The 21,900-nt window shown below is 48.8% G+C and overlaps 1 protein-coding gene across 8 annotated transcripts in view; it reads left to right on the forward strand.

The window, feature by feature from the left end:
• The first annotated feature begins 2,407 nt into the window (after positions 1-2,407).
• LOC105474351 (POU class 6 homeobox 1) overlaps positions 2,408-21,900 on the forward strand; it is a 33,726-nt gene continuing 14,233 nt past the window's right edge. For 2 of the 8 annotated variants that reach the window (XM_071071708.1, XM_071071709.1), the window contains exons 1-3: positions 2,408-2,708; positions 15,423-15,517; positions 17,598-17,793. In XM_071071708.1, the coding sequence (XP_070927809.1) occupies positions 15,470-15,517; positions 17,598-17,793 (244 nt within the window). In that variant the 5' untranslated portion in view covers positions 2,408-2,708; positions 15,423-15,469. Of the gene's footprint in view, positions 2,709-12,956; positions 13,085-14,592; positions 14,976-15,422; positions 15,518-17,597; positions 17,794-21,900 lie in introns of those variants that run through there. The other 6 variants (XM_011728940.3, XM_071071707.1, XM_071071704.1 and 3 more) reach the window with 5 other exon arrangements.

The raw sequence follows: 21,900 nt of genomic DNA on the forward strand, positions 1-21,900 counted from the left end.
TCTGATTCCATTTATGAGAAGTTCAAGAATCAGCTCAAGTAATCCATGGTGACAGAAATCAGAATAATGGTTACTTTGGGAATTTATGGACTGTGAAGGAACATAAGGGAATCCTCTCAGGTCTTGGAAAGGCTCTGTATCTTGTTTTGGGTGGGGATTACATGGATATATATATGTGTGTGTGTGTGTACATGTATATATGTATATATACATACATGCATATATGTGTATGTGTGTATATATACAGGTGTATATACATATATACACACATGTACATATATACATGTAAAAATCTATCAAGGTATACACATTCTGTGTACATGTTATGCCCCAATAAACAAACAAAAAGTAATATATGCTCATCAAATATTTAATACAGAAGTGTTTACAATATAAAGAAAACCATGATTAACATTTTTATGGGCCGGGCGCGGTGGCTCAAGCCTGTAATCCCAGCACTTTGGGAGGCCAAGGCGGGCGGATCACAAGGTCAGGAGATCGAGACCACAGTGAAACCCCGTCTCTACTAAAAATACAAAAAATTAGCCGGGCGCGGTGGCGGGCGCCTGTAGTCCTAGCTACTCAGGAGGCTGAGGCAGGAGAATGGCGTGAACCCAGGAGGCGGAGCTTGCAGTGAGCCGAGATCGTGCCACTGCACTCCAGCCTGGGCAACAGCGTGAGACTCCGTCTCAAAAAAAAAAAACAAACAAAAAAACATTTTTATGTATGTCTCCCTGAACTCTTCTGATCACATCATATTTCTTTCTTCAAACTGTCACTGATATCCATGCTATCCAAAGCCTTTGATCTATCTATGTGTAGCACCAAACCAAGTGACATAAATTAAAAGGTTCAACCTTCATGTGATAAAGTTCAGCAGCAATACTGAGCCCCTTCTTCACATAAAGAGTAGTGGGAAATACAAACATGAGTAAGTCACAACCAGTGCTCTCAAAGAATTCACAGTCCAGGGAGACTACAGGGACTACAGACCAAACAAAAATCCCAAGAACTGTAATATCATGCCACGTAGTAGAGTTTCACAGGTGTAATACCAAGCCACGCAGGAGAGTTTCACAGGGCCATTAAAACGAGTTCAAACTATTGTACAAGGAATGACACCTTACAGTTGTATAGAGCTTGCAGCTTTCAGTTTTTTCACATATTCTGACTCCTAATACATTGGTTTCACGTATTCTGACTCCTAATACATTGGTTACTCATAAATCCGCCGCCAGCAGTGCCTGCTCACTTCCAGATGGAAACAGCAAGCTAATACAAGCCTGGTCCACTGGCCAGGTTAACGAGGAGGCCGGGCCATTCAATGCCCTTCCACCAGGAGGCCTTACGGAGCAGTCCCGGGGAGGACTGAGGCCTCCAATTGCATTCTCACACTGCCTCTAACCCATCTACCTCTAGCTATCATCAGACCACCAAATACGGGGTGGATGGGAAGGGGTGCCTAGGGTGACAGCAGGTGGCCTCAGTATTCGGATCCACATTCACTGGATTTACAGAGCCTCCTTCCTTCCCAGTTTTTCTCCCTTCATTCCCACGCTTCCACTTTGGTCTTCCAACTTTTTCCTCTTTCATTTGTCCACCACTTCTCCAATCTGCTTTCCCTCAGTCCCCCACATCCATCCCTTTTCTGGTCCCCTCTCTACCTTTAGAAGCTGCTAGAGGTTTTTCACCATTCCACTGAACTTTGTCTTTCTGTTCACATTTCCTTGTCTACTTGGACAACAAGGCCGGAGAGCTGCTTTTAGACAACACAGCCCACGGCCGCCACCGGGTGAGGGACCTGGGACCCTTCGCTGCTTTGGCGCTGGGGCACAGCTGTTCAGAGGTTCTCCACGTTGGCCGAGCGATGTGGAGTTCCCCCGCCTTTCTAGGGAGGGAGGGATAGACATAAACTTGACTTTCAACATTGAGGACAGTTGACTACCTAGAGGAAAGGCGGTGGCCGGGAGTCACCGCCCCAACCCTCGGCTGAAGGCCATGTGGCATGGAGGGTCCCCAGTCCGGACTCCAGCTCTTACTCAGGCACCTTCCGAAATGAAACCACCTCCGCGGCACCTTGGAGGGGCTGAGTAACCAGATCCACTGACCGTCCATCCCTGTCCCAGGAGAGAGAGCCTCCGGGACCTCCCGCTTGGCCAGGGCCCGAGGGTCCCCTCCCCACCCCCACCCCTCGCTCCCGGCTCCCCGGCTCCCCTCCCTTCCCTGACCGCCAGCCCAGCCCGCCGCCCCCGGCGGCTGGCGCGGGCGGTGCAGCATGCGGCAAAGCTCTTTGCATAAATTATGCTCATGACGCAGCAGCTAAAAAAATCCAAGTAGCAGAAGGAGGGAAAAAAGGGGGGGAGGGAAAAGGGGGGGGTCGTTGAAGGGGGGGACGAAGAAAAATATATACCTGACCGCCCCCCCACCCAGCTTCCCCTTCCCGCTTCCCGGCCTTCCCCACTCCGCCCGGCGTAGCCCGTGGAGCGCCCTTCGGCTCTGCCCAGCCCAGGCTGGGGGCCCGGGGGCGGCGGCGGGTCCCGACCAGCTCCCGGGCCGAGCCGAGCCCAGCCAAGCCGCACTGGCTTCTTTGTCTGCGGGCGGCGGCCGCCGTGGCCCCGGCCCCGGCCACCTGGCCCGGGCTGTGAGATGAATCTCTAATCGGTGGCCGCCGGTCACCCGCGGCGAAGGCGGCTCGGGCTCGGGCTCCGGTAAGTAGCGGGGTCCGGGGCGGGGAGGGGTTTGCACGGAGGGGGAGGGGGCCGGGCAGGGGAGGTTTCGGGTTTGGTTAATATGCAATACCCGTAATTAGCATAATTTATATATTTATGATAAAGAGAAAAAAAGCCGCGGGGCCGAGGCGGCGGGATGCGGGGCCGGGCCGGCGGGGAGCTGCGGGAACGGGACAGCTCGCGGTTGCCCGCCTGGGGCCGGACACCCGGGGGCCGCGCCCTCGTTCGCCCGCGGGCCGCCCTGGACCTGGAGCGGAGGGGGCGGCCGCCAGGTGGACCCGGTGGGGAACCCCAACCTGGCCCCTCCTCGTTTCTGCCCCTGGAAGCCCTTGTGGGGTACGGACCACAGGGGACGCTCTGTACACAGACCCAGTGGCGACCAGGAGCGGATCCTTGCCCCGCTGGAGAACACGGACGCCTGGGTTCCTGGCGGTTAGGGCCAGCTGGAGCGGCCAGGGCGACCTGTCACAGTTCTCCCGAATGAACAAACTCCGGGACGACCGGTGGGACTCGGGGGTAGGGACCCAGGCGTTGCTGGAAGGGTGGGGCAGTGATGGGAGAGCCACCTTCTAGCAGAGCATGAGCACTTCATAAATATTTAATAACGATATTATTATTAATAAATAGTCATAATAATGGTCCCGATGCATTCTCCCTCGGCAAGCTCACCTGGCAAGGCCAAGGGAGCTCCCAGCATACCCTCTAACCTCCACTTTCGCGGCAGAATACCCTACTCAGCCCGATTGGAAGCCTAAAACCTTCACAGAATAGTCTCTGCTGCTGGGCAGGGGGCAATCAGAAGAGTTCAGGACGCGTTCCTGGGCCAAAGAAAAGAGGCTCTTTGCAGAGATTTTTACTTTTTTTTTTTTTTTTTTTTTTTTTTTGAGACGGAGTCTCGCTCTGTCGCCCAGGCTGGAGTGCAGTGGCGCGATCTCGGCTCACTGCAAGCTCCACCTCCCGGGTTCACGCCATTCTCCTGCCTCAGCCTCCCGAGTAGCTGGGACTACAGGCGCCCACAACCGCGCCCGGCTAATTTTTTTTGTATTTTTTTTTTAGTAGAGACGGGGTTTCACCGTGGTCTCGATCTCCTGACCTTGTGATCCGCCCGCCTCGGCCTCCCAAAGTGCTGGGATTACAGGCGTGAGCCACCGCGCCTGGCTTTGCAGAGATTTTTAACCTCGTTTGCCCTTCCCCAATTCCTTGTTCCAAAAGCAGAGGGCTGGTCTTCAATTGTTCATATACATGTATCCCATGCCCCTTATTTAGCAGTCTAAGACAGCCACCACTGACTGGCAGAGGCCTTCTGAGGTATAATTCCATATATTCCACTTTCATTCAAGTCCTGGTCCTCAAAGTGATGCTTCTGTGACCAGGTACTCCGCTTATCTGCTGTAGAACTTCATTTCTTCATTAGTTCAACAGAAATACCCACTCAGTGCCATGCTCTGAACAATTCAGACGAAGCTTCTAGCATGGAGTTCTTATTTTGGGGGTGGACAAGTAGATGCTAAACATGAAAACTAACAAGGTAATACCATAGGGTGATTGTGTGTCAGTGTGTGTCTATGTAGCCATTTCTTCTGTTTTGTTCCTGGACGTACTACCTGGCAGTTAAGAAAAATGAGTCAGAAAAAATTTGCTCATGTGAGGTTTCTCTGCATTTTGAAGGAACTTGGGATAAGCTCATATTCTTGTCCCCAAGATTTACTCACTATAAAATTATCAGAGTAATCTTTTACATTTTCTTTTTTTTCTTTTTTTTTGAGACAGAGTCTAGCTGATTTTTTTGTATTTTAGTAGAGATGGGGTTTCACCGTGTTGCCCAGCCTGGTCTTGAACTCTTTAGCTCAGGTGATACACCTGTCTTGGCCTCCCAAAGTGCTGGGATCACAGGCGTGAGCCACCGTGCCTGGCTATCTTTTACATTTTTAAAATGCTTTATAATTTAAAACATTTTTGGCCGGGCACGGTGGCTCACGCCTGTAATCCCAGCACTTTGGGAGGCTGAGGCAAGCAGATCACAAGGTCAGGAGATCCACACCATCCTGGCTAACATGGTGAAACCCCGTCTCTACTAAAAATACAAAAAACTTAGCCAGATGTGGTGGCAGGTGCCTGTAGTCCCAGCTACTCGGGAGGCTGAGGCAGGAGAATGGCGTGACCCCGGGAGGCGGAGCTTGCAGTGAGCCGAGATGGTGCCACTGCACTCCAGCCTGGGTGACAGAGCGAGACTCCATCTCAAAAAAAAACAAAAACAAACAAACAAAAAACATTTTTATATGCATGCTTTACTTCAGTTCAAAATAATAGCAATGATAATAACAAACACATATATAGTGTTTGTTTCATGCTAGGCCCTATTTTAAGTGCCTTCCATAAATGTTATCAATTTAATCCTCACAATAACCCATGAGGTGGTTACTATAATTTGGTTCCATTTTGGATAAGGAAACTGAGGCTTATAGGGAATACCTCTAGTAGAAGCAGTATTCAAGCTGTGTCCTCTGCCTTTAAAACTGCCTTTGACCCCCCTGTGTCAAAATGAGTGTTCATGAGGCAGAAGAGAGAGTGGGATGCAGGAGAAACTGACTAAGGGAGGAAGGCTTGGAATGAGAAATTGGACGGGCACTTTAGGAAGGGGTCAGTGTGGTCTGGGTTCTCCAGAACCCAATACTACACCTTTGAAATCTTTTTTTTTTTTTTTTTTTTGAGACAGGGTTGCACTGTGTTGCTCAGTCTGGAGTGCAGTGGTGCGATATTGGGCTCACTGCAACCTCCACTTCCCGGGTTCAAGCAATTCGCCCACCTCAGCCTCCCAACTAGCTGGAACTATAGGTGCACACCACCATGCCTGACTAATTTTTGTATTTTTAGCAGAGATGGGGTTTCACCATGTTGGCCAAGCTGATCTTGAACTCCTGACCTCAAGTAATCCGCCCACCTCAGCCTCCCAAAGTGCTGGGATTACATACAGGCGTGAACCACCACACCCGGCCTGTACCACGTCTTTGAAATCATTTTTAAGTATCCCCAGTACTGGAAATGGAGGCAAAACATTTGAAATAGGGTGTGTGTTTTGAGGGAAAAGGTAGGAAATACTAAGAGGCTAAGTGATGTGGCAATGACATGACCTCATATCTTATTTGTTTTCAGCCCATATTCATGTACCGAGTTATTTACCAGATCTTATCCTACGCACCCGGGATATGATGATAACCTGACATGATCCCTGCCTTCCTGAAGCTTACAGTCTACTAGGAACATATCTACTTTTCATTTTTCACTTTTCTTTCTTTCTTTCTTTCTTTCTTCTTTTTTTCTTTTTTGAGACAGAGTCTCACTCTGTCACCCAGGATGGAGTGCAGTGGCACGATCTCGGCTCACTGCAGCCTCAGCCTCCCAGGCTCAAGCGATTCTCTGGCCTCAGCCTCCCAAGCAGCTGGGACTACAGGCCTGCACCACCACACCCAGCTAATTTTTTATTTGTTCATTTGTTTGGGTTTGTTATGTTTCGGTAAAGATGGGGTTGCACAACGTTGGCCAGGCTGCCCTCCAACTCCTGACCTCAAGTGATCCACCCGCCTCAGCCTCCCAAAGTGCTGGGATTACAGGTGTGAGTCACTACGCTTGACTCTACTCTCCTATATTTTTTTGGTCACCTCATCGTTCTTTTTCCTTTCTCTGGCCTATGTGTGCCTAGCTGGTCTACCAATAGCTTGGCAAGACTGTTATTTCTGCTGATGGTTCAGGGTGTGGGGGCAGGCGTCAGTGTGGAGCAGAATTGAGATCCTTGTTTTCCAGTGTGTCCTGAGCCTTGGGGCCCAGAGCAGTCCCCATCAGCCTTCCTCCCATTTCCTGAGACGAAGCTCTGTGTGGTGTCAGGAGGACGGGGTCCGGGGCAGGTGGACAGAGCCTTGAAGTTTGAATCTGCCCCTGACTCTCCTGTGCCCTTGGTCAAGTCACCTGACCTCTGTTTACCTCTATGTACATATAGATAAAAATGAAGATGACTGTGGTAAGAGTCAAGCTAAGCATTTCATTTATATGATCTTATATCATCATCATAACCATCCCATAGGGCTGGCCTATGTAATCACCATTGTATTTATTTATTTATTATTTTTTTGAGATAGAGTCTCACTCTGTCTCCCAGACAGGAGTGCAATGGCGTGATCTTGGCTCACTGCAACCTCCCCCTCCCGATTCAAGCGATTCTCCTGCCTCAGCTTCATGAGTAGCTGGAATTACAAGCACCCGCCACCACACCTCGCTAAGTTTTGTATTTTTAGTAGAGATGGCGTTTCCCCATGTTGGCCAGGCTGGTCTTGAACTCCTGACCTCAGGTGATCCTCCTGCCTTGGCCTCCCAAAGTGCTAGGATTATAGGCATGAGCCACCATGCCCAGCCTAGTCACCATTTAAAAGGCCGGGTGCGGTGGCTCACGCCTGCAATCCCAGAACTTTGGGAGGCCGAGGTGGGCAGATCACAAAGTCAGGAGTTCGAGACCAGCCTGGCCCATACGGGGAAACCCCGTCTCTACTAAAAATACAAAACTTAGTTGACCATGGTGGTAGGCACCTGTAGTCCCAGCTACTGAGGAGGCTGAGGCAGGAGAATCGTTTGAACCTGGGAGGCGGAGGTTGCAGGGAGCTGAGATTGCACCACTGCACTCCAGCCTGGGCAACAAGAGCAACTCTCCATCTCAAAAAAGTTAAAAAAAAAGAAAACCATAGCAATGGGCCAGGTATGGTGGCTCATGCCAGTAATACCGGCACTTTGGGAGGCTGAGGTGGGAAGATAATTTGAGCCCAGGAGTTGGAAACTAGCTTAGGCAACATCGAAAGACCCTGTCTCGCCGGGCGCGGTGGCTCAAGCCTGTAATCCCAGCACTTTGGGAGGCCGAGACGGGCGGATCACGAGGTCAGGAGTTCGAGACCATCCTGGCTAACGCGGTGAAACCCCGTCTCTACTAAAAAATACAAAAAACTAGCCGGGCGTGGTGGCGGCGCCTGTAGTCCCAGCGACTCGGGAGGCTGAGGCAGGAGAATGGCGGGAACCCGGGAGGCGGAGCTTGCAGTGAGCTGAGATCCGGCCACTGCACTCCAGCCTGGGCGACACAGCGAGACTCCGTCTCAAAAAAAAAAAAAAAAAGAAAGACCCTGTCTCTGAAAAAAAAAAAAATAATAAAACCAGAAATGGATCTGAATTTAAAAGTCTGAATCCCATACAAGTTCCATTTTCCTACATAGGACAAGATTCTTTTACATAAAATTTCATGTCTGAAATACAGGCCTCGCTGGGAACAAGCACTGCATAAAACTGCCTTACAGGCCAGGCGTGGTGGCTCACACATGTAATCCCAGTACTTTGGGAGGCTGAGGCAGGTGAATCACTTGAGGTCAGGAGTTCTTGACTAACCTGGGCAACATGGTGAAACCCTGTCTCTACTAAAAATACAAAAATTAGCCTGGTGTGGTGGTGCACACTTGTAGTCCCAGCTACTCAGGAGGCCATGGCAGAAGAATTGCTTGAACCTGGGAGGCGGAGGCTGCAGTAAGCTGAGATCGTGCCGCTGCACTCCAACCTGGGTGACAGAGCAAGACTCCATCTCGAAAAAGAAAAAACAAAAACAAAAATACTGCATTAAGTGTTAGGTGTCCCTCCTGTAGATTCTTTACTGCTTTTTATTCACCCACCATGACACTTAAACATACTGTATTGTAGTTACCTTCTTATTTCCTTGACTCCCATATTGGACTATAGCTTTTTTTTTTTTTTTTTTTTTTTTTTTTTGAGACGGAGTTTCACTCTTGTTGCCCAGGCTGGAGTGCAATGGCACGATCTCGGCTCACCTCCGCCTCCAGTTGTTCAAGCGATTCTCCTGCCTCAGCCTCCCGAGTAGCTGGGATTACAGGCATGTTCCACCACCCCCGGCTAATTTTGTAATTTTAGTAGAGACAGGGTTTTTCCATAGTGGTTAGGCTGGTCTCGAACTCTCAACCTCAGGTGATCTACCCACCTCAGCCTCCCAAAGTGCTGGGATTACAGGCGTGAGCCACCGCGTCCGGCCTGGACTATAGATTTCTTGAAAAGGTAGGAAATGTGTTTTTCCCCATTGAATTCCCAGTGCCTAGCACATAGTAGCCACTGAAACATGTGTTGAAAAAACGAAGGGTTGACTGGGCATGGTGGCTCACGCCTGTAATCCCAGCACTTTGGGAGCCGAGACAGGTGGATCACAAGGTCAGGAGTTTGAGACCAGCCTGGCCAATATGGTGAAACCCCGTCTCTACTAAAAATACAAAAATTAGCTGGGCATGGTGGCACACACCTGTAGTCCCAGCTACTCAGGAGGCTGAGGCAGAAGAATTGCTTGAACCCGGGAGGCAGAGGTTACGGTGAGCCGAGATTGTGCCACTGGACTCCAGCCTGGGCGACAGAGCCAGACTCCTTCTCAAAAAACAAAAACAAACAAAACAACAACAACAAAAAAATGAAGGGCAAGACGTTTCAGGATTTCTTCTACTAGGATCTTAGACTATTCTAGGGAGTTCTGATTTGTTTGGGATATCCCACTCCTCCTCCTAGGTATCTTGGAATGTTGCCCTAAACCCAAAGCAGTTCCAGAGGAGAGTGACAGGTAGAACCAGGTCCTCTAGCTCATTCTCCCCCACTGAAAATCCTGCATGGCCCTGGACCTCTTTCGATTCTCAGGTGGTAGGCAAATGCCTTAGCGCTCGCTGTTCCTTTTACCCCGGAGGCTGCTTGTTTTTTTTTTTTTTTTTGAGACGGAGTCTTGCTCTGTCACCCAGGCTGGAGTGCAGTGGCCGGATCTCAGCTCACTGCAAGCTCCGCCTCCCAGGTTCACACCATTCTCCTGCCTCAGCCTCCCGAGTAGCTGGGACTACAGGCGCCCGCCACCCCACCCGGCTAGTTTTTTGTATTTTTTAGTAGAGACGGGGTTTCACCGTGTTAGCCAGGATGGTCTCGATCTCCTGACCTCGTGATCCACCCGGCTCGGCCTCCCAAAGTGCTGGGATTACAGGCTTGAGCCACCGCGCCCGGCCGGGTTTTTTAAAAAATATATATATTTATTTATTTATTAGGGACAAGGTCTTTCTCTGTCAAGGAGTGCAGGCTGGAGTGTAGTGGCATGATCACGACTCACTGCAGCCTTGAACTCTGTGGCTCAAGCAATCCTCCTACCTCAGCTTCCCAAGTAGCTGGGACTATAGGTATGCATGACTACACCTGGCTAGTTTTTTTAATTTTTATTTTTTGTAGAGACGGAGTCTCCCTGCGTTGCCCAGGAAGGCATCAAACTCCTGAGCTCAAGCGATCCTCCCCCTTCAGCCTCCCAAAGCATTGAGATTATAGGCGTGAGCCACTGTGCCCAGCCCTGCCTGGGTTTTTAGATGTTAGCGAGGAAAGCAAGGGATAAATAAGTGAGCCATTTGCTAGCCAGCCAGAGTGCCTTGCCAGCCCTGATCCAGGTGTTTTTCAAACTCAACTCACTGGAGAAAAAAGGTAAAGGAGAGGGCCCTTGGTGGGCTCTGGCTCCCTCCCCAGCTTTAACCAGAGCAGCTCTGCTGTGATGTGTGTATGTATTGGGATTCTACTGCTGGGATGGGGACAGGAGCTCCTTCTCTGGAAACAGACAGCTGATTGTCTCTTCTCCCTGGCCTTCAGGCTGTGGGCACTGCATAGCATCATGGGCTTAAAGGAGGCCATCCAGATGTGCTATTTATGCAGTCATTGGGGAAATGGTCAAAAAGCAAACTGAAGATGGCTGTCTGGTCACTGGAACCAAGCCACAGCCTGAGGCTTGAAAAAAATTTGGAAGTTCCTGACAAGGAGATGGCAGCAGGTCCAGAGGACCTGCTAGGTCCTCTAGGTCTTGGGTCCAGAGGACCCAAGCAAGGGGAACACGCAGGGCACAGCTCAGAGTCAAAATGCTGAGTGTCTGCTTGTCAGACGTTGATATCACATACATGTGTAATAGCCATCTAAAGGTAAGACAGAGAGAGACAAGGGAGTCTGAGATCTGGGACAAAGGAGGTCTTGGACTCTGCTCTGCCTGGGTTTCTGGTGGGCTGAATGAAATCTGGTTGGTGGGTTGGTGTGGGCTTAGGTGTGGCTAGAGGCTATGTCTCAGGACTGACTTTGCCTTTGACTTAAAGGACCAGACACTGAGGACCCAGGTCCTCATAGCTCATCAAATCTTAAGGGTGGAAGGGATATCAGAATCACCCAAGCCTTATCACTACTTGAATCCTCCTCATAACACAGTCAGAAAGTGGACACCTGCCCATGCTCAGCCACTCCCTGTGAGTGGCCATGGTTGGCAGCAAGGAGCCAGAGGCTACAATGAGACTGTGAGCAGACTTAGCGCTCTTCTCAAGCAGGTGCCTTGTTGTCCATGAAGATTGGCTACTGCTGCCTTACACCTAATGACCTTTGGAATTGGAAAACTCTTCTCCCCATGAAATGTATATATCAAGCTATAATGCACCCAGATTCAGCTTGTGCAGCTTTCATTTCAGTGTTGTCTCTTCCTCTTATTTTCTTTGCAAATGGCTTCTGTATGTAACAACTTTCATAGCTTATCCCAATTCCTACCCAGAAGTGATGGTAAATTGCCAAGTTCTCTGAAAAACTCATGGAAGACTACCATGTACAAAATCTGGGGGGACAGAGTTTAAGACTAGCCCTGGCAACATAGTGAGACCTCATATCTACCAAAAAAAAAAAATCAGCTGGTGGTTAAGGTGGAAGGATCACTTGAGCCTGGGAGTTTGAGGCTGCAGTGAGCCATGGTCATACCACTGCATTCCAGCCTGGGCAACAGAGCAAGACCCTGTCTCAGAAAAAAAAAAAAAAAATTCTGAGGGGAGACATCACCTAAGAAGGAGGCTAGAGCCCCAGTGAGGTAGGTAGATGCTCACCAGTTCTTTCAGCAAATTCTTCTGCCCTTCCTGCATCCCCTCGTCGTACCTGAAAGGGGAAGGCTCATTTCCTCTTTTTTCAAATTGTTAGGTACCTGGAATTGCTTGCCCTCTCCTTGAATCCCACTCTAGAGGGGTTAGGGAAGGAAAAGGAGGGAAGGAACCTCATGGTTCTCCTTACCTGGTTGATCAGGGAACATTCTGCCAAGCAATGAAGATGCTAAAACCCCAGGGGTGATCCAGCAATTCCATTCCTAGGTATATACCCAAAGAATTGAAAACAGGTTTTCAAAAAAAATTATACCCAATAGTCATAATACACAATACACAATAGCCAAAAGGTAGAACAACCCAAATATCCACCAACTAATGAATGGATAAACAAAATGTAGTATATCCACACAATAGAATATTATTCAGCCATGAAAAGGAATGAAGTTCTGACACATACTACAATGTGGATGAACCTTGGAAACATGCTAAGTGAAAGAAGCTAGACACAGAAAGTCACATATTCTATAGTTCCATTTACATGAAATATCCAGAACAGGGAACCCCATAGAGAAAGTTCATCAGTAGTTGCCAGGGCTTGGGCAGTGGCAGTGGAGGGTGAATAACTATTAGTGGATATGGAGCTTCCTTTTGGGTTGATGAAAATGTTCTGGGACTAGACAGTGGTGATGGTGGCAAGTGTGAATCCACCAGATTCCATTATATGGTTCTCTTTTTTTTTTTTTTTTTTTTTTTGAGACGGAGTCTCGCTCTGCCGCCCAGGCTGGAGTGCAGTGGCTGGATCTCAGCTCACTGCAAGCTCCGCCTCCCGGGTTCACGCCATTCTCCTGCCTCAGCCTCCCGAGTAGTTGGGACTACAGGCGCCTGCCACCGCGCCCGGCTAGTTTTTTTTTGTATTTTTTAGTAGAGACGGGGTTTCACCGTGTTAGCCAGGATGGTCTCGATCTCCTGGCCTCGTGATCCGCCCGTCTCGGCCTCCCAAAGTGCTGGGATTACAGGCTTGAGCCACCGCACCCGGCCTTATGGTTCTCTTTAAAGTGGCTAAAATGGTTAATTGTATGGGATGTGAATTTATCTTAGTCTGGGCTGCTGTAACAAAATACCATAAACTGGGTAGCTTATAAACATCAGGAATTTATTTCTCATGGTACTGAAGGTGGGAAGTCCAACATCAAGGTGTTGTCTGGTGAGGGCCCACTTCCTCATTGACAGAGCCTTCTTGCTGTGTCCTCACATAGTCAAAGGAGTGAAAGTATCTCTCTCACACTAGGGTCTCGCTCTGTTGCCCAGGCTGGAGTACAGTGGCAAGACACTGTGGCGAGACAGCTCACCACAGCCTCAACCTCCCGGGGTCAAGTGATCCTCGCGCCTCAACATCCTGAGTAGCTGGGACTAGAGGTACGCGCCACTACACTCAGCTACTTTTTGTACTTTTTGTAGAGATGGGGTTTCACCATGTTGTCCAGGCTGGTCTTGAACTTCTGGGCGCAAGCAGTCCACCTGCCTCGGCCTCCCTAAATGCTGGGATTACAGGCATGAGCCACTGCACCCAGCGTCGGGCCTTTTTTATACGGGCACTAATCCCATTCCTAATTACCTTCCAGAGGCCCCATCTCTTAATACTGTCACCTTGGGGATTAGCATTTCGACACATGAATTTGGGGGGAAAGACACATTCAGACCATAGCAGAAAGGAAAGGTGAATCCAGAACATCCCTCTGGGCTTTGTTTCCCCATCTGCAACACGGGGATAATAGTGCCTCCCATTCCCCACACCCCCAGAGTTGGCATGAGTAATACAGCAAGCAATTGTGTTATATAAAATGTCTAGCATACAATATGCACTCAAAATAAATGTTAATTGCTTTTTTTCCTATAAAAGTGTCTAACCGCTTCATTGTCTTTCCTCTCTCTCTCTCTCTCTCTCTCTCTCTATCATCTCTTTCTTTCTTTTTTGAGACAGGGTCTGGTTCTGTAACCCAGGCTGGAGTGCACCAATCACTGCTCACTGCAGCCTCCGCCTCCCAGGCTCAAGCGATCTTCCCACCTCAGCCTCCTGAGTAGCTGGGACTATAGGCACGCGCCACCATGCCCAGCTAATTTTTTGTTTGTTTGTTTGTTTGTTTGTTTGTTTTTTGGTACGGACAGGGCCTCACTATGTTGCCCAGGCTGGTCTCGAACTCCTGGACTCAGGTGATCCTCCTGCCTTGGCCTCCCAAAATTCTGGGATTACAGGCATGAGCCACTGCGCCCAACCTGTTTTCTTTATTTCTTATGACTGTGGTTTGTGGCTCTAGCCAGACAACCTGTCCTCACATGAGGGCTTTGCCCACTCCTCACTGCACAGGGCAGGCTGTTACCATCTGGGATGTCCCACCTCGTCTGTTACAGGCCACTGTGGTCTTTGGGCCACTATCATAGAGTCACCTGAGAGCTGATTCTGTGATGTTCACCCATTGAATCAGACTCTGAGAGTAGTTGGGGGAAAAGATCTAGGGGTCTGCATTTACATTTTTATTTTTAAATTTTTACTCTGTACTTTATTTATTGAGACTGAATCTCACTCTACTCTGTAATTGATATAAATACTAACATTTTTACTAAGTGCTCTAGGTGATGATCATGCATATTAAAGTTGGAGAGGCCGGGCGCGGTGGCTCAAGCCTGTAATCCCAGCACTTTGGGAGGCTGAGACGGGCGGATCACGAGGTCAGGAGATCGAGACCATCCTGGCTAACACAGTGAAACCCCGTCTCTACTAAAAAATACAAAAAACTAGCCGGGCGAGGTGGCGAGCGCCTGTAGTCCCAGCTACTCGGGAGGCTGAGGCAGGAGAATGGCGTAGACCCGGGAGGCGGAGCTTGCAGTGAGCTGAGATCCGGCCACTGCACTCCAGCCTGGGTGACAGAGCGAGACTCCGTCTCCAAAAAAAAATAAATAAATAAAGTTGGAGAGCACTTTAATTTATGTTTTTACCATCTATTCCAGGAAGTCTGCCCAGATTTCTCCCTTGCTCCTTACCTAAGTCTAAGGTTCTGAGGGTCAGGGTCAGATTCCCATTGGGTTCTGCTGGGTGTGCTGTCTCCCATTGGATTGGGGAAGCCCCAGGGACAGATATCTTGCCCTTTCTTTACTCTCCTCACCCTAAGCCCAGATGTTCCTGGTTCTTCTGAGTGTGGATTCTCCTAGGATGCTGTAAGAAATGCAACACTTTAAAGTTCTTAGAATCCTGTTTTTTGGCCAGGTGCAGTGGCTCACATCTGTTATCCCAGCACTTTGGGAGGCCAAGGTGGGTGGATCACTTGAGGTCAGGAATTCAAGACCAGCCTGGCCAACGTGGTGAAACTCTGTCTCTACTAAAAACACAAAAATTAGCCTGGCGTGGTGGCACATGCCTGTAATCCCAGCTACTCAAGTGGCTGAGGCAGGAGAATCGGTTTAACCCAGGAGGCAGAGGCTGCAATGAGCACAGATTGCGCCACTGCACTCCAGCCTGGGTGACAGAGTGAAACTGTCTCAAAAAAAAAGAATCCTGTTTTTTGGTTTTTTGTTGTTGTTGTTTTTAGTTTTTTTGTTCGTTTGTTTTGTTTTTGTTTTTGTTTTTTACCTCTACAGATACTTGGGAGAACCTAGCTTCTCTGTCTTCCTACGATTCTATTCTGACTTTTCTAGATGGTATAGAAATTGTATCACTGTGTTACATCACCCTTTGCCTTTCCAATCCCATCTTACCCAGGATGTGCTAGGTGTGGGCCGGACCCCACCCGACCCTGACGAGTGACCATGGATCCCGGAGCCGGGTCAGAGGCATCTCTGACTGTCAATGAGCAGGTATCTTCTGAGGTGGGAAGAGGGGGAGTAAGGGTGATGGACTGAGGGGTGTGGGAAGACCCCACAGGGCCTGTCCCTGTCCATTTCTTACCAGGGTTCACCGCCCTTCACCTGTCCAGAGGTACTTGCCATTTAGGATTTCTCAGGGTCTGGGTTTGGGGAGTGAAGCTGTGACTTTAAAATCAAAGTGTACATAGTATGTTTAAGTTTACATGGAGGAAGTTTTGAACATCAGGTAATTTATTTACTCTTTAGTTTTTCTTATTGCTTACACATATTTTCTAATTGTTTTTTTGCAAATTACTATTATATAATTTTTTAAAAGGAGAAAAAAGGCCAGGCACAGTGGCTCATGCCTGTAATCCCAGCACTTTGGGAGGCTGAGGTGGGTGGATCACCTGAGGTCAGGAGTTCGAGACCAGCCTGGCCAACATGGTGAAACCCCGTCTCTACAAAAAATAGAAAAATTAGCCGGGCGTGGTGGCGGGTGCCTGTAATCCCAGCTACTTGGGTGGCTGAGGCAGGAGAATTGCTTGAGCCCAGGAGGTGGAGGTTGCAGTGAGCCGAGATCGCGCCACTGCACTCCAGCCTGGGTGACAGGGCGAGACTCCGTCTCCAAAAAAAAAAAAAAAGAAAAGAAAAGAAAAGATGAATTTCTCTGAAAACGTAATTGGAGTGAAGCCTCTCATAGGGCAAACTGGAGGCAGCACAAGAGCTGCTTGTAGGATGTATTTCACTCATCTCATATTCTCCTGATGGGTCACATTGTCACTTTTTCCAGCACAGCCTCTGACTGGATCCACTTTCAGGCTTAAAGAGTGTTGTGAGAGTGATTTCAGGCACAGGCCAAATGCAGAGAGGCCTGACACAAAGCTGTTTAATTTACATACTTTGTCTCTTATTCTTAAATGGCCCAATTGGCAGGGTTTCCGTGCTGGTGATGAAGAGCTAGTGTGGGGCATCTGGGCAGGGGAGGGAGACCGAGTGTGCTGAGGAGGCTCAGGGTCCACCTGCATCACTCATGCATGGAGATTGCCCTTGAGGTCTGAGCATGCCCACAGCAGGTGGCAGGACTGGAGCCACAGACCCATAGGATAAAAAGCTGCAGTCAGGCCAGGCGCGGTGGCTCACGCCTGTAATCCCAGCACTTTGGGAGGCTGAGGTGGGCGAATCACAAGGTGAGGAGATTGAGACCATCCTGGCTAACATAGTGAAACCTCATCTCTACTAAAAATACAAAAGAATTAGCTGGGTGTAGTGGCGGGCGCCTGTAGTCCCAGCCACTCGGGAGGCTGAGGCAGGAGAATGGCGTGAACCCGGAAGGCAGAGCTTACAGTGAGCCGAGATCATGCCACTGCTCTCCAGCCTGGGTGACAGAGCAAGACTCCATCTCAAAAAAAAAAAACCAAAACTCTAGTCCAGGAGCGGTGCCAGGCAGAGAGGGAGAGGATGCATCTTCAGGATTCTTGACTCTTGTTTTAGGAATTTAGCTTGCAAGGAAATCCTGAGCCTTTACTCTAGAGTTTTGGAAATAAAAGGAACCATGGGCCATAAAAGTTACTCAGCATTGTGGAGCATTCATTTTCCATCCCTTTATCTTTGGGGAACTTTCAGATGATTTCAAGGGAAGTGAAGAAGGATTTGCTTCCTGGCCCGACTTAAGCTGTGGATGCCGTGTTAGGAGCCCTCATACCCACGTTCCAAGATCCTAGCTGCCAAGAGGACATCCTTGCAAGTTGTAGGATAGGCCATCCACCACTCCCTGCACTGAGTCCAAGAGATGGAACAAAGAGAAACTAGCTCTCAAATGGTTTGGCTCTGGGGGACATTTTTCTAGCTTGCGTCAGGCCCTTCTCCCTGTCACCAGGGCCTGCTTTCTTCCAGCAGCTCCTTCCCTGGAATCAGGGAGCTGCAGCCTGCCCCAGGCTCTGGAATTCTCACAGAGCACACAGCCCTCTGGACAGGAGGTCTGCATCCCGAAATGCCCTCCCCTCTCTCCCGCAACTACAACCCTGCGGTTATACTGGCCCCTCCCCCAACAGTGCCCCCACCCCCACCCCCCCCCGTCCTCTGCTTGCAGGTCATCGTGATGTCAGGTCATGAGACCATCCGAGTGCTGGAAGTCGGAGTGGATGCCCAGCTCCCTGCTGAGGAAGAGAGCAAAGGACTGGAGGGTGTGGCCGCCAAGGGCTCCCAGAGCGGAGACCCTGCTGAAACCAGTCAAGCTGCTGGTAAAGCTGGGCCAGACAACCTGGGCTCCTCTGCAGAGGCAACTGGTACGAGGCCGTCACCCCCACCTGGTACTGCTCCACCTGAGTGCTGAGTGCCTCCTGTGGTCCCTGGGGAGCCAGCACAAATCCCTGGGGCTCAGGTGGTTTTAGGGTCCTGTCCGCCTGCCCACTGGACAGCCTGTGCCTCTGGTCAGCTGCTAGGGCTACTCTACACTCCTTGTTTCTGGAGTTTTAGTTCTAGTCTGAGTCACTTCCAGGCCTAAACTGGGGTGGATCAGGGTGAGGTGGGAGGAGACTGGTAGCACTGAGCTTAGGGGGTTGAACGTGGGAGTTGAACCCGATGAGCTGTGGGGGATCAGGCACTGCTCCCTGGCTTTGGGGCACCCTCTCATCAGTCTTCCTCATTAACACCTTGCAGAGTAGTCATCTCCTTTTGCAGGAAGCCTTAGGCCTCCTTTTTCAGTTTCCCCAGAACACCCCAATTCATTGCCCCTTGACTTCTGCTGCACATTCCCGCTTCCCTTGACTGGAGATCTGGACTGGTGGGGGTGGGCCAAGACGAGGAGGCAAACTTCAGAAAAGCAACAGCTCCTTAACAAGAAAACTGCATGGCCACACATTACTTGCTCTACCTTCACATCAGTGTGTAAGTTCTTTGGAACCCTAGTAACGTTAGTCATTTTCTTTCCTTTTTGGATAAAGGAATGACAAGAGACATGATCGAAAATTTTTCCCTAGCCTGGAAATGCTGTGCTTCCATGTTGAGGCCAGGATGGGTCATCACCTGTTCCCAAGGGGCAGTGCCCTGGAGACCAGGCAGGGAAGACAAGGACCCTACGTCTCTGCCACTCCTTCCATTCAGCATAGCCATTGTGCAGTGGAGCCCCTTTTCAGAAAACAGGGGAAGTTTCTCAGGTTTATTCACCATGCCCTCACTTTGCTTTTCACCCATTTATCCATCTTCCTATCTCATTTCCTCTGGTGCCTTAATTCTGCTCCTTGCCCAAATTCACTCTCAGAAATGGATCCTAAATCAATGATTTTCCTGAGTGTTTGTGCAGTGTGCATCTTCTCCAGGAGTTTGTGTGTCTGAGCCTTTCGCAAAAGGCTCCTCCTTTATAAAGGAATTTTAGTCATCTTCAACCAGGTAAGGGAGGTATTTTGCTGGTGTCACCTAAGCTGCCAGCTTAAAGTGATGGGAACTTTCTAGATGTGCAGGATTAAGAAAGGTTTCCTGTTTTTAAAACAAAACTAAGTAACAGGAAACTTTTCCAGGATGAAAACAGAATCTATTGGTTTGTGTCATTCTAAATTACTATCCAGTCTTTGTCACACATACATATTTTTATTGCTGTGGCCACTGAGGGTAGACTATACCACCACGTAATTTCGTGTACCTATGTCTTTTACTGACATAGAGTCACACACCTGCTTCTGGTTTTGGCCATTGTCAAATTGTCTGGGTTTTCATTTTCATAAACAGTGCTGCTTTGAATGTTTTTGTATTGGTCCTTTAAAAAATTTTGTGTGTGACAGTCTACTAAAATTCCCTTTGAGGCCAGGCGCAGTGGCTCACGCCTATAATCCCAGCACTTTGGGAGGCCTAGACAGGAGGATCACCTGAGGTCAGGAGTTCAAAACCAGCCTGGCCAACATGGCAAAATCCCATGTCTACTAAAAAAATACAAAAATTAGCTGGGTGTGGTGGCACACGCCTGTAATCCTGACTACTTGGGAGGCTGAGGCAGGAGAACCGCTTGAACCCGGGAGGCAGAGGTTGCAGTGAGCAGAGATCGTGCCATTGAACTCTAGCCTGGGCAATAGAGCGAGACTCCATCTCAAATGAAATGAAATGAAATAAAATTCTCTTTGAAGGGAAATTAATTATTAACATAGGAGAAGACATTTCATGGAAAAATATAAAATCTTGCTATCAATGAGAAGAAAAGTAATTGACTTTAAGGTATGAGATGCCTGTTAAGCCAGAAAATAAATAAGCAATGATAAAACCTATATTGGTGGCCGGGCGTGGTGGCTCATGCCTGTAATCCCAGCAGTTTGGGAAGCTGAGGCGTGCAGATTACTTGAGCTCAGGAGTTTGAGACCAGCCTGGGTAACATGGCAAAACCCCATCTCCACACACACACAAAAAATACAAAAATTAGCCAGGTGTGGTGGCAGGTGCCTGTAGTTCCAGCTGCTCCTGAGGCTGACATGGGAGGATCACTTGAGCCTGGGAAGCGGAGGTTACAGTGAGGTGAGATTGCACCACTGTACTCCAGCCTAGGTGATAGAGTTGAGACCTTGTCTCAAAAACAAACAAACAAACAAACTATATTGAGTGGTGCTGTGGAGAAACAGGTACATCGTTGCTGGTTCTCTGAGTTCCTTTAGTCTTTCTCTGCAGTCCAGCAGGAAGCAATAGCAGCCCTAATGTATGTAAAACCTTGGACTCCATGGTCCTACTAAATATGCCCTAATAAAATGAATATTTTGCTTCTTTAGGGGGTAAGCTTTCATCATTTATGTTTGTCACTTTCCCATTTTCTCACTTACTTGTTATGTTTTGTCACATTTTGTCCAACAAAATGTTTTTTAAATTTTCATATGTTCAGACTCTCCTTATGTTTGCTGATTTTTTTCTGTTTTATTTTTTTAACTCATTTTTATTTTTTCTGTAGAGCTGGTTCTTGTTTTGTTTCCCAGGCTGGTCTGGCAACTCCTGACTTCAAGTAATGCTACCACCTTAGCCTCCCAAAGTGCTGGGATTACAGGAGTGAGCTACTGCACCCCGCTTGATTTTTTTTTTCAGTAGTTAGAAATGTGTCTTCCCGCCACAGAGGAGATAAATCTGTTATTTTGTTTTCTTTTACTATTTCATAAGGCCTTTGTTGATGTGTGCTTGTCTCTTTAATTCCTTAAACTACCTAGGTTTTGTTATTGTATGCTGTGAAAAGTATAGTCCTGAGTTGAAGTTGAAGCCTTCCCAAGTTGAAACATGGGCTAGGACTGCAGGGTTGGACAGAACCTTTGCGGTTATCTGATTCAGTGGTTCCCACTCTTGGCCATATCACAGTGGGAGCTTTGAAGGAAAAAAGAGAGGCGAGGTAACTAGCCTCCACTCTTGGACATTCTGATTCAGCAGGCCTGGATTAAAGCCTAGAAATATATGCCCAGCAGTTTTAAGAAGCCACTGATCTGGCCAGGCGCGGTGGCTCATGCCTGTAATCCCAGCACTTTGGAAGGCTGAGGCAGGTGCATCACTTGAGGTCAGGAGTTTGAGACTAGCCTGGCCAACATGGTGAAACCCTGTCTCTACTAAAAATACAAGACAAAAATTGGCCAGGTGCGGTGGCTCATGCCTGTAATGCCAGCACTTTGGGAGGCCAAGGCGGGCGGATCACGAGGTCAGGAGATTGAGACCATCCTGGCTAACACAGTGAAAACTAAACTAATATACTACTAAAAATACAAAAAATTAGCCAGGCGTGGTGGTGGGCGCCTGTAGTCCCAGCTACTCGGGAGGCTGAGGCAGGAGAATGGCGTGAACCCAGGAGGCGGAGCCTGCAGTGAGCCAAGATGGTGCCACTGCACTCCAGCCTGGGCGACAGAGCAAGACTCCATCTCAAAAAAAAAAAAATTTAAAAATAAGAAAAAAATTAGCTGGGCATGGTGGTATGTGCCTGTAATCTCAACTACTTGGGAGGCTGAAGCAGAAGAACCCCTTGAACACCGGAGGCAGAGGTTGCAGTGAGCAGAGGTTGCACTAGTGCACTCTAGCATGGGTGACAGAGCAAGACTCCGTCTCAAAAACATTAAAATAAAAAGAAGCCACTGATCTGGTCGAATATCCATCACTCAACTCCTAGGCTCCTTTTAACTCACCATATATTAAATAATAACCATTCTTCTCATTGTTGTATGGCTGTGAAGTTTCCTGGTGGGGGTTCCCCAGTACCTGCATAGGCTAAGGTACCAAGAGGAGGCAAAAAGCTGAGGTCACGGGAAGTTCATTTAGAAGCCCGTTGAAGCTGCTTACATGACTTTAGACCTCAGGGAAGGGCAGAGAAAAGCTGGCTGACCTGGAGAACCCCTGTGATCCTGTAGTGCAGCACAGACCTGTCCGATTTTCAGGGACTCTTGCTTCCAGGA

The sequence above is a fragment of the Macaca nemestrina genome, chromosome 10 (assembly GCF_043159975.1).
Source record: "Macaca nemestrina isolate mMacNem1 chromosome 10, mMacNem.hap1, whole genome shotgun sequence".
NCBI lineage: Eukaryota > Metazoa > Chordata > Mammalia > Primates > Cercopithecidae > Macaca > Macaca nemestrina.